Source organism: Sciurus vulgaris (genome assembly GCF_902686455.1).
Source record: "Sciurus vulgaris genome assembly, chromosome: X".
NCBI classification, from domain to species: domain Eukaryota; kingdom Metazoa; phylum Chordata; class Mammalia; order Rodentia; family Sciuridae; genus Sciurus; species Sciurus vulgaris.
The window spans coordinates 36,678,603-36,691,869 of NC_136471.1; the positions used below are offsets into that span (position 1 = coordinate 36,678,603).

The window sequence follows — 13,267 nt, forward strand, 5'->3', positions numbered from 1 at the left end:
TCTAAGACTAAGGGAACAATGTTTTAACACGTTGGCCATATTATGTAAACAAGAAGATGAATTAGTTCAGGTTATTTCAGTAAGTAAATAATGGTTGAAGAGTTACATTAATTTTTAGATTCCCAGGTCATTGTTTCATGTATATCTTAGTGTCCTTGTAGCCAAAATAAAATCCCTGCATTTCTCGAAGTATTCCCAGAAATACATTACTTTATTAAACGGCTTTTATAGAAGTTCATTAATATTATCTTAATAAGATACATAACATAGTATGAAAATCTAATCCTTTGTTGATAATGCTTAATGTAAATTAGTAGCTTTGATTTCTTGTAAGAATGATAACATGTGAATTTCCAAATGCTTTTTTAAAAATATCTATTTTAGTTGTTGATGGACATAATATCTTTATTTTATTTATTTATTTTTATGTGGTGCTGAGGATCAAACCCAGTGCCTCACATGTGCTAAGCAAGCCCTCTACCACTGAGCCACAACCTCAGCCCCTCCGAATGCTTTCGATGATTGATTTTTAAACAAAAATGTTAAAAGGCATTAGAATAATTATACCAAGTTAATTTTAAATATTATTTAATATATTTAAATACTACTTTATGCCCTTAAGTGTATCTCATTCCTATTGTAACAAAAACATTATAATGACTCTTAAAATACATAGTATTTTCATGAATAGAATATAATATCTTCATTTAAAGGCTAACCTCAAGGAAAATATTTTTATGTTTTTTCTGTAATTGTTGGTTTCATACTATACTAGGGAAGCCAACTGGGTTGTAAAATAACCTGATTTGTTGTGAGAAATAATTTGTGCACAGTTATCTCTCCTGTGAAATTAATATAAGCTTCATGGATGAACTGGCCTTTCTATTTCTCTGGTTTGTTAACTAGGCCTTTATTATAATATTCGAATTCAGATATAATAAAACTTTAGTAATTCAGGCTAATACCAATGGGGGATAGCTGACTTGAATTAGTGAAAAATTGACTTATAGAATATTTTCAAATCTCTGTATATAATTAGGTTCTTAGCTTTAGGACCTTTAAATATGTGCAGTTATGTAAATTTAGAATCTGAGTTTTCATGTGTAATGAAATTTTTATTTAGAGTAGTAGTAAGGTAACAATAATACATTTACCATTATCTAAGCCTTGACTGTATTTTCTTTATTTTTCAGTTGTCTACTCACTCTTTTGTGTCTTATTTTTAACTTTGTAAATATGCTCAAACTTCTACTATAGGGGAGAAAAGAATACCTTTACTTACCCATTGCAAGGGTCACTCCTGAGACCCCTATAGCAAAAGACAAATTAACAAGAGAAAAGGATAACACATTTTTTTGGGGAGCAGGTACTGGGGATTGAACTCAGGGACACTCAACCACTGAGCCACATCCCCAGCCCTATTTTGTATTTTATTTAGAGACAGGGTCTCACTGAGGTCCTTAGCACCTCGTTTTTTGCTGAGGCTGGCTTTGAACTCATGATCTTCCTGCCTCAGCCTCCTGAGCTGCTGGGATTGCCTGCACCACCATGCCTGGCAAGGATAACAAATTTAATAAAAGTTTTATGTGGCACAGGAGCTTTGAAAAATGAAGACCCAAAGACCAAGGGAAAACTGTATTTTTATACTTAGTCTGATGAAAGAAGTGTATAGTTGTTCAGAAACATGACTGGACAGACATGGTAATAAACTTGGGGGGACCTCAGGAAGGCCCATTTGTTCAAACTGTCTCCTGTGTCTCTATATGATATTCCTCTTCCCCCAGTATGTGGTAGGACGCCTATCGCATGAGGGTGTTCAGGAAAGAAGGTCAAGAGAGTGACCTTTTTGGATCTTATGGATTACTATGAGGCAGAGGAATTTAGTTTCTATGATCTTCTTTGGAGGAGAAAGAGAGGCAAAGAAAGGCGGGCTGGAGGAGGTCAGAGAGTGACCCCTAGGATGCCCTAGTTTGGGTAGAGTTTTCTGAGTCCTAATGCTACCATTATCCCTGATTCCCTTTTCAGCTGTTGCCTTTGCTCTAGTTCTCCAGTTTCTGATCACTCCTTAACTCAACTGCAGTCTGACTTTCATCTCCATTTCTGGATTGAAATAGGGTTAACACGTACCTACTAACAGCAAAATCCAGTGTAGCATTTAACATTGACCAACTTTGCCTCTTAAAACTCGTTTCTTGGTTTCTGCCTCATTTTTCTTTCCTGATTCTTCTGTTATTTTTTGGATGGTTGACTATTTTTTTGTAGTACTGAAGATTGAGCTCAAGGTCTCACACATGCCAGACAAGTGCTTTACCACCAGAGCTGTATTTCCAGCCCTTTTCTGTTATTTTACTTATTTATTTGTTTGCTTGTTTGTTTATTTATTATGTTCTTGTTTGACTTTTCTTCTGTGTATTCTTAGGGTCTAATCCTCTTTTTATTACTCTAAAATATGTCTCTGGAGTGTTAATGACTTTAGATGTTGGTTATATTCTACTGAGTCTAAATTCACATCTGCAACTTTTTTTTTTTTTTGGTACCAAGGATTGAACTCAGGGACACTTAACCACTGAGTCACAGCCCCGGCCCTTTTTAGTATTTTATTTAGAGACAGGGTCTCCCTGAGTTGCTTAGGGCCTTGTTAAGTTGCTGAGGTTGGCTTTGAACTCACAATCCTCCTGCCTTGGCCTCCTGAGCCGTTGACATTATAGGCATGCGCCACTGTGCCCAGAGCCTCATACTTTCTTGTCTGGGCAACTGTGATGATTTCTTTTCTTTTCTTTTCTTTTTCCCCTTCAAAAGTTTATTTAGTATCAAGCAAGTGAATATTTTTAAAAATATTTTTTTAGTTGTGGATGGATCTTTATTTTATTTATTTATTTATTTATTTATTTATTTATTTTTTATTTATATGCTGTGCTGAGGATCGAACCCAGGGTGTCACATATGCCAGGCAAGCACTCTACCACTGAGCCATAAGCCCAGCCCAAATGATGATTTCTTAATAGTGTCCCTTTCACAACTTTTGGGGAAAACCCTTGTTTATTTCTTTATTGGCTCCCTAATTATAATTAGATAAAATTTGGACTTCTCAAGATCTTCATGGAGTGCTCCTTACTCACTTCTTTACATTTGGTTACCTGCCACAATTCACTCTCCCCACTAACCTCGCTCTTTGATTTGTACATAGACTGTGTTTTTTACTTCCTTGTGTTTTCCCTCCTTTAACTATGCCCATTACTCTTTATTCCTGGCAAATTCCTAGTAATCATTCAGGATTTAAAAATGGGAGTATAGCATAGTGCCCGAGCTTTTAGAATCAAATCATTTGGCTCCCAGTCCTTACTTAGATATCTATTACCAGTGTGAATCTGGTAAGTTTTGTAGTCTTGCTTTTTATTATTTTTCATCTACGAATGAGTCTGATTATACCTTCCTTCACAGGATTGTTATGACTACTAATTATTTAATAATATACAGTGCTTAGAACAGCTCTTGCCATAGAATAATCACTTAATAAATATTAGCCTGTTATTCTCTCAAATGTTACTGTCTCTTTGAAGTAGAATAGAACTAAAAATAATTGACTTCACCAAAGCGCCTTGCCATGGGATGGCTAATAGGATTTTCCACACATGCTAATTTCATCCAGTGACTCTTTGGAAGAGTGGGTTGAAAGTATATATTGAATCTGTGTCTGGGATCAACTGGTAAGAGTAGATTAGTCATAGTTGTCAAAGGAGAGACGGGACAGAAATGGATGTTTTGTATTTGTAATTCCTAACACAGCTCACTCCCCAGTTTGTGGTTGATATCAGGTAGGTTATCTATTTTTCCAAGGCTTATGGGAGATAATGCTGCATAAATAAAGGGGACCATAATAATGATCCCCTTTAATGCCAGGCAAAACATTTGTATGTACCTGAAAATTCAAGAGTTTTTCAATATGACCCTCATGAGTTCTGAGCAGGTTAATCTACCACCGATTTTTTTCATTTGCAATGTGAAAGAATTGGAAAAGCACTACAGTTGTTGTTATACTGTTTCCTTAACTCTAAGAAGCATTTGGTCACATATTACCATTTTTCATATTGAGCATGTTATCTCTGTATCTCACTATAAAACAGGAATAATACTACTTAGGGTATATAGGATTGGTATGAAGATTAAATGGATTAATATATATAAGGCACTTCAATCAGCACTGGTATATAATAAGCACTAATGTGTTAGCTATTGTCATTATTACTATTACTACATAATTGGTATATATAGTTAATATAGTTTTCTTTTTAAACATGAAATTAGTAGATTTACTAACAATAGATAGCATCTTAGAATAGTGAGTTATAGATCAAGTCTGGGATAGTGGGATAGCGGTAGTTATAAACATTCAGAAGAGGTAAGTCTGAGATTGCAAAATGAATTGAGTTGATGATGAGTTAAATATAGTAAAATAAGAAAAAGGAAGGTTCTAAGACAACCCTCAGAAACCTGAATGAACAGGAAATGAGATTGGCTTAGGAGGGAAATGTTACTTTGCTGTATTTAAAGTACTTGGAATAGTGCCTTACATGTAGAAAGCATCATCTATGTTAATAGATGAATGGTTTAAACTGATTATATGCTTAAGGTTAATGTTAGGTAATTTAATAAAGTACCAAAATATGAATAAATCTCACATATAATTTACTAGTAGAGAATTCACATGTTCAAGAAAAATAATATATTTTAAATATTTTTCAGTATAAATCAACGAGGAAGAGTTCAAGTGGCAATGAAAATGATGAGGTGAGGTGAAGAGGGTAATATTAATGCTTATTTGAAATGTTTGCTTTTCATATTTAGTTGACTCAATTAGAGTTTAATGTTATTCATCTTTCAGTGTCTTTGTTATTAGTTTAATACATGGATTTTCTCCAATACTAAAATCTTCAGAGCATCATTATACAATTAATGTATGTCCTTTAGAACAGTTTCTAATAGTTTAGAATTTTATCATCATTTGTCTTGAACCTATAATCCATGAATTTTAATTTATTACCTTTTCCCATCTTTTATCTTTCTAAATTAACGTGGTAGTCAATTGAGTTTTTTTTTTTTTTTTTTTTTTTTTTTTTTAGGAACTCTTTCCACAAACTCTGTGCACTATGTAAAAATTTTAAATTGAATTTCTCAGTTTATATGTTACCATAAAATTTTCTAATGCCTAACATTGTTGAAATGTTACATTCTTATTACCATAAATACTAAGTTTTGTGTAGTTTTTGATTGAGGAAAGTTGTAGTTAATTTGATGTTGGTTACTGGGCAGGGCTTCTGAAAACACCTTTATTTTAGGAAATAAAAATCACACAGGGCAGCTGGGCGTGGTGGCAGCAACTATAATCCCAGCATCTCAGGAGGCTGAGGCAGGAGGATCACAACTTCAAGTCCAGCCTCAGCAACTTGGGGAGGCCTTGAGCAACTTAGGGAGTCCCTGTCTCTACAACTACAATGACAAAACACACATACAAGGCAAAATAATGAATAGAGCTAGATGATTTATCTTTTCCTAGACTAAATACCAATGCCTCTCCATGTCCTTTCCAGTAGAATTTACTGAGATGAAATAAAAGATAGTTATGCTGGGCTGGGGTTGTGGCTCAGTGGTGGAGTGCTTGCCTGGCATGTGTGAGGCACTGGGTTTGATTCTCAGCACCACATATAAATAAATGAATAAAATAAAAGGTCTACCAACAATTAAAAAAAAAAAAAAAGATAGTTATGCTAAAAGCTGTATACCTGTCCCTTGCTTTCCATTGCACTAGTTCTATAAGATCTCAGTGTGTCTCTAAAATATTGTTCCCCAGAACATAGTCCACTGCATGGTCTCTGGAGTGTTTTTATCAGCTCTCAAAATTTCAATGAGTAAAACCCATGTATCTATAACTCTCAGGTTTGTCTCTAGTTCCCACTTCTCCCCTGAGACTCCTGTCCTTGGAATTTTTTAATTTTTTATTATTCATTTATTTTGTGGTATTGGGGATTAAACCCTGGGGCACACTTTCATTGAGCTACATGGTACCCAGCCCTTTTTATTTTTTAACTTATTTTTATTTTGAGACAGGGTCTTGCTAAGTTGTTGAGGCTGCCCTCGAACTTGCAATCCTTCTGCTTCAGCTTCCTGAATTGCTGTGGTTATGTTACAGTTCTGGGGCCTTCTGGGAAACTGAGGCAGCTTGAAAGCTGCCCCCTGCCTCCCGTTCAAACCCCAGTTCTTCTGATCAAGTCAGAAAGATTTCAGACATATCACTCAGAGTAACAGGAATGAGTTTATTAGAAGGGATGGGAAAAGGGACACTCTCAAGGAAGAGAGTGGGTCCTCTCAGAGAGGAGAGGGACAGCATGCCTCTCCTGCACTCCAGTTTTATTGGGGATCTCAGAGAAGTTTTCAGAGTCCTGCTTAGATCCACCTCTTGACTTTTGACTGACAACAGGGTGACATCAGACTTAAGTCTCCACTGCCATGACAACTCTAGGTCACTTTGGCCTAGGCTGACTGGTTCTAATTTAGATTCTTAACCAGGAATTCTTATAGATTTTATGGTAAGGAGGAATTGTCCTTAATCTCCCTGAATTCTGAGATCTGGTCTGTGTGAAATACACAAGTCTCCCCCTTCAGGGTAGCTTGCATTCTGGCCTGCATTTCTCCTGCAGATAACAGGTTGTTTTCTGAGGAGTGTAGCATACCCCATGGCTTAAGCCAGGCAGTGCTGCAGGTAAATTGCTTCTTGGAAAAGAAAGCATGTGAGCAGTCAGCACAGTGGGCCCCGTTTATAGAATTATGCCCTTAACCTAATGTTCCCACTACTCACATCTGTTTGTCTCCTATCAATTATAGTTATGTGCCACGTGCCCTGGTTCAGGTCCTTATAATCTTGTATCCATCATCCTTAGGACTCAGTATGGTTTTGTTTTTATTTTTGGTTTTGTTTTCTCATTTTTGCTTCACAATACAGTTCTTCAGTGGCACAGTGGTTTTCAACCTTGGCTACACATTGAAATCACCTAGTGAGCTTTAAAGACTACCTGTGCCTGGGGGTCACTCCCAGATACTCGGATTCAGTTGGGCCCTGGTGCAATGTGGAGTAGCCTGGACAGTGAGGTGTTTAAAGTTTCCCATGTGAGTTTAATGGGTAGCCAAGGTTGAGAATTACTGAGTGAGTAGAGTCCACCATTTACCACCCAGCTAAAGCAGGAGTTGAAAAACTATGGCCCAGGGCCTAATCTGGCCCTCTATTTACCTACAACTGCTTTTGCATTATAATCTCAGACCTGAGTAATTACTTTAGGCATCATATGGTCCTCAGAACTTAAAATGTTTACTCCCTAACCTTTTACAGAAGACATTTTCTGAACCCTGAGCTAGAGGTTCAGTTTAGCCACTCTCCCTGTCCTACCTGCCTTAGTATCTAATCTGTCACCAAGGCCTACTGATTTGTTCATTTATTTGCTTTTTGGTACTGACATATTTCGTATACATTTTCTTCACCTTCCTGTTCTCTGTCGCTGCCCTGGCACAGGCCCTTGTCACTTCTTGCTGGTGTTAACTGCAGAAGCTTCCTTGCTCTTCTTCCTTTCTCCAGTCTAGTTTCCTCACTGCAGCCAGAATGATTGTTTCAAAGAACACAAATACAAGTGGGCCATTCCCTTGCGAAGAAATCTTCAACTTCCTCCCCTAACTTAAAGGGTAAATTCTAGATCCTTTTTGATCAAGGCTTGCTTACCACATCAAGTTCAACTCACAGTTTGCCTCCCTTTTACTGTACCCTTCAGGATACAGACCTGCTCCAAGGTTTTTTGATTTTGTTTTTGTTTTGCTCTCAGGTTTCCTTTTATTGTTCTATGTCTTTGTTCTTGTCCTCTCTTCTTGGAATGTCATTCCCTTCCATCTTTTTCTGGTAAACATTCAGTTTTACTGAGTTGCGTTTTCTTTTATTAGTTGTTTATTTGTTTTGAGGCAAGGTCTTGCTATGTTGCCCAGGCTGGCCTCAAACTCCTGGGCTCAGGGTATTCTCCTGTCTCAGCCTCCCCAATAACGGGACTATAGGTGTGCATCACCATTTCCCACCTTTAGTGAGTTTTTACTTTCTTAGGACACTTGCCTTCTTTCATCTCCCTCCTCCCCAGAGTCCTTTTATCTACATCTCATAATATCCCATGCGTAGAGTAAGAATATTGTATTATCTATACACATAAATCTACTTTCCCTTTACATTGAGAGATTCTTCAAGGCTAATATTTTACCAAATTTCATTACTCCCATAACTGGGTGCAGTGGTGCACGCCTGGAATCTCAGCAGCTCTGGAGGCTGAGGCAGGAGGACGGCAGGTTCAAGGTCAGCCTCAGCAATTTAGCAAGACACACAGCAAAGTAGTAAGACCCTGTCTCAAAATAAATAAAATAGGCTGGGGATGTGGATTAGTGGTAAAGCACCCCTGGGTTCAGTCCTCAATACCAAAAGAAAAACATTTTTTTTAATACTCCTAGTATCTTGCATTGTCTGACATAGTAGGTAATCAATAATCATTCGTTGAATGAGTAAATATTCAATTGTTGTGCACATTCCAGGTCGAATGTCAAGATTTTGTATTTGGTTGGCAGTAGAACAGTTATTAAAGAATTATGGGCCATTTCATGATTTATTCAATTACAATCTTTCTAAGTATTTCTAAACTTATAGATTCACATAATTTTCTTGATGAAACTTCTTATTTGGTATGATGGAACTTTTGCATGTCATCTATTTACATGTCTCAGATTGTAAACTATCATTGCTATTGTGTGTAGACAGTACTTCACAAACTCTAAAATAATAAATTACTTGGGAGTCATGTAGATTCTGATTTGGTATTGGTTGGAGCCTGAGATTCTGCATTTCCAACAAATTCTCAGAAAATGCCTATGCTGTTGGTTCACAGACCACATTTTTGAATTGCAAGGTGTTAGATGGTATAATCTAGACTCTTCCTTTAGCAGTCGATCAAAATGATTTTCAGGTTTCCTTTTATATGTTTAAATCATCGTTTTGTATTTTAATTTCATCTTTCATCTTTTTATTTTTATATTTTAGCAAGACAGTGATAATGCTAATATGTCACCACAATCTCCAGTATCATCTGAGGTACAAGTTCTGTTTTTATATGTTTTAAATGTTTGTATGTGTTTTTTATATGTTTTTTGTGTTTTACATGGGGTTCTTCTTTGCCTCTTTCTCTTTACTTCATCTTTTTTTTTTTTTACAAAGTAATTTTTTCACCTCTATTTTAAAATCTATGATAGGTCAGTATGTACAAATTTCTAGTCTATAAAATATTTTAAAAATAAATACTCATAGTAAATATCACTTGTTTGTGATTTTCTGTGGAAAATATCTGTAGATCACAGAAAATAAATGACTTCTGTGAAATGTATGCTTTCTGATTCGTCCATATTTTAAAATAAATGGTGGATTTTTATCAATAGCTTTAAGTTTTTACTTTGAAAAGGCACTACAGCATTGTGCAATGGCCATTGGTTTTCTTTGTAACCAATTAGGTCTGAAAGCAATGCAAGAGAAACTTCCTTTTTCCACGAGAAACATCCCTGAGGTGGGTTGTTCCTATCGACAGGAGGTTACACATTTCCTGGCATCTTAGACTTAAGGGGCAGGGGATCACAAGGACAGCCCATCTATGGTAGCCACAGTTTCTAAAATCTTGATCAAATATTCTGGTGGTTTGGATGATTGATTCTTTTAAATTAGTTTAACTTCTTGCTTTACCACAAAATTTAAATTTAAAACATGTTAAACAGTATCTTTTCTACTTCAGATTACCTTAGTATTCTAAAGTGAATTGGCATTATTAAATAAACAATTGTGGTTAGTTCAGGACGTTATCTAAATGTTTGGATGGTCCAAATTAACCGAATAAGTATTTCTCCGTAAGTGGCATTACTGTTATAGAAAGCCAGGATTCTTTCTATTGTTTTGGGTGATTTGCATTATGAAACTTTTATATAGACTTGTTGGGCATGAGTTTTATAAACACAATTCTAAATTATTTGTGTGGAAGGTACAGTGGTTTATGTGTGTTTAGAAAATAAATTAGGATATTCTAGAATTAATCTTGGTCACATGCTTTTGTAAATCTTTACTTTTAAGTTAGAAGGAGTATAAGTATATAAGTGATTACTGCTTGTTGCCTAGTTACTTTATGATTTTATAACTCACAGGGGAGACTATTAATGCCAATTTTCTCAGATAAGTTATATTGCTTTTTAAATATATTTTTGCTTGCATTTGGATAAGTGAATTTTTTGCTAGAAATTCATAACAATTTAACCAAAATAATGAAGACAAACAGTAAGTATGGATGGATAGAGTGATAAGCATGTGTTTTTGTAGCTCAACTTACTTTCAATTTGAATTGCATATCACATGTTAATGGAAGAAGAGTCAAATAATCTACAGAATTCTGATTGTTTCAATTTCATGTAAAAAGAAAATGGTCGGCTAGGCCCTGTGGCAAACACCTGTAATCCCAGTGATTCAAGAAGCCGAGGCAGGAGGATTACAAATTCAAGGCCGGCCTCAGGAACTTAGCAAGACCCTGTCTCAAAATAAAAAATAAAAAGGGCTGGGGGATGTGGCTCAGGGGTAGAATGCCCCTGGGTTCAATCCCCAGTACAGGAGGGGGCTGTGGGGTACAGGAAGAAGGAGGAGGAGGAGGAGAAGGTGGTGGGGGGAGGAGGGAGAGGGGAGAGGGGGAGGAGGAGGAGAAGGAAAGGAAATGGTAAAACTAATTAGTGTAGGGTTTTAGCAAAGTATTTACTAATACATTTGAACCTAAAAGTAGTCCCATGACTAGGTGTTATCTTTGTTAGGGTAGCTGGTGCAGATATCCACGGGAGACACATTACTGAGTTCAAGCAAAGGTTTACTGACAGAGAAAGTCTCTCAGGCTGCCCTTCTGCAAAGCGCAGTTCAAGCAAAGGTTTACTGACAGAGAAAGTCTCTCAGGCTGCCCTTCTGCAAAGCGCAGCAGCCTGCAGGAAAAAAAAAACTTCTTAAGTACTTAGTCATGTACAATGGAGTAGTTAAAAAAATAACCCAGCTGGTCCTGTGACTATTACTTGACATCTTAGTTGTGATTTCCACATTAGGGACTCTTTGGGGGTGGGCCTAATGGGAAGGTCATGTCTGAGTGGGCAGGTGCTGATTTTTCAAAATGGAGTTACTTTGGCCTAAGGACCTAACGACTTCCATCATTTTATAGCTGACAGATAATTTTCCCAAAAAGCCCAATCAGTAAATGACAGAGTAGTGACTGGAAGCCTAGGCCTTGCCTACTTCACAGAGTTGTACAAATTACACAAGATGCCACTAAGATCACATTATTTTATCCCTTTACAATTTACAAAATTCTTTCACGTAGTTACTATAAGAAAAGAAGGGAATGAAGGAAATAAAGAGAGGAGAGGTGGTTCAATAGTAACACAGATTTATTCGGGACACACCTACAGAGGGTGGTCCAGTGGAGACTGAGACCTGTCTTCCGCTTACAGCCTGGGATAGAGGAGAATGGGGTGGGGGAATTAGGCTGTTGCTAGGGGTTGGCCAGGGAAGGGTAATGAAGGGTCCATTCTTTGAGGTGGTCACTATTCCAAGTCAAACTAGGTGTTTTCAGGATTTTAGTCCCAGATCACAATTTCCCTTTGTATGATGATGGAGTGTTTGTTGTTTCTTTGCATGATGATGAACTGTTATCTAGGGTTGAAAGTCAGGCTGAATCAGAGTGACTGTGAGGTGACTCTGGTTCTAAGATGGAGGATATGTTTCAAAATGGTGTTCCTTGTGTGGATTTCTACCTTATAGTTACCTTATTTATTTATAACAATTTCATTTGAAAGGTGAAGAATCAATCACAGAAAAATTAAGCGTGTTCAAGACAGAGCCTAAGCTTTCTGACTCCAAGTTCCGATTTGTTTAATATAACACATACCTTTCCATGGCACACCAGTGTGTATAGAAGCACTTTGAAACAATGCATTCAAATAGAGCAGATAATAATTTATCACCATCAATAATTCTGCAGCCCCTGTTAATGTAAATATGAAGACTGGTCCCAGTGACTGAGGAGGAGGACCACAAGTTCGAGGCTAGCCTCAGCAACTTAGCAAGAACCTGTCTCAAAACAAAAAATAAAATAGAATAGAAGAAAGGGACTAGAGGGGTGAGAAGAAGGGAGGAATTAGAAGAGTACAGGGGATATTGGCCAAATTATATACATATATTTTGTTTTTTTTTAGTGGAAAACAGTTTTTATTCATTTATTTTTTGATTCGTTGTACACAAATGGGGTGCAACTTTTAATTTCTCTGGTTATATACGATGTAGAGTCACACCATTCATGTAATCATACATGTACCCAAATTATATTGTTAATATCTTATGCATGTATGAATATGAACAACACATCCCACCATTGTGAACAACTATAATGCACCAGTAAAAAATGTGAGATAAAATTAAATATGAAAAATAAAAAGGGCTAGGGATGTAGCACAGAGACACAGGGCCCCTGGGTTCTCTCCCCAGTATCAAAAAAACCCACAAAAAACAATGTAGATACTGCGTTGGGACGTTCACATATCTTTTCATCGAAGCATCCTTCACTATTTTGGAGACTTTAATCTGGTTCTTTTTTTCAAAAAATAATATCTATTAATATACTTTGGTAATGGTTTTATTGTCCTCATATTGTGAGAGAGTATTTAAAGGCATATGTGGGCAGGTCGACTAGCAAGGATTTATTGACCTTTTAAAAGTAAAGTGTATTAACTTAAATTGAAATGCAAGTTGCCTTCTCTTTTCCGCTAGTCATGGAAAAAAACGTGATTCTCAAAATTGGAATGAATATGAATAAGCACCTTGGTTATCTGAAAGAAAAGGGGTTTTATTTGTTTTCTCTTTTTAGGAATATGACAGAACTGATGGCTTTTCACATGGTCCCTTTGGCTTAAAGCCTAGATCAGGTAAATACATATTTTTAAAATAAAATTAATTGGTTATGTTTGAAACTGTAATATCCCAGCTTAAATGGGATTGATTCCACAGTTTTAAGTATACCCTAGATTCTTTCAATTCTTCTAAAAGTAATTTTCTCTAAACCTTATTTGTCTTTCCAATTCCCATTCGCATTTCTTTCTTTCTCTTTACCTTCAAGCTCTGGAAACCTCAGCTTTT

General features: G+C 36.5%; 1 protein-coding gene across 7 annotated transcripts in view; it reads left to right on the plus strand.

Moving 5' to 3' along the window:
- The window catches only part of LRCH2 (leucine rich repeats and calponin homology domain containing 2), a 126,747-nt gene that overhangs the window by 99,129 nt on the left and 14,351 nt on the right, over positions 1 to 13,267 (plus strand). For 5 of the 7 annotated variants that reach the window (XM_079124471.1, XM_079124468.1, XM_079124467.1 and 2 more), the window contains 3 exons: positions 4,744 to 4,788; positions 9,113 to 9,163; positions 12,999 to 13,056. In XM_079124471.1, the coding sequence (XP_078980597.1) occupies positions 4,744 to 4,788; positions 9,113 to 9,163; positions 12,999 to 13,056 (154 nt within the window). The remainder of the gene's footprint in view (positions 1 to 4,743; positions 4,789 to 9,112; positions 9,164 to 12,998; positions 13,057 to 13,267) is intronic. The other 2 variants (XM_079124472.1, XM_079124470.1) reach the window with 1 other exon arrangement.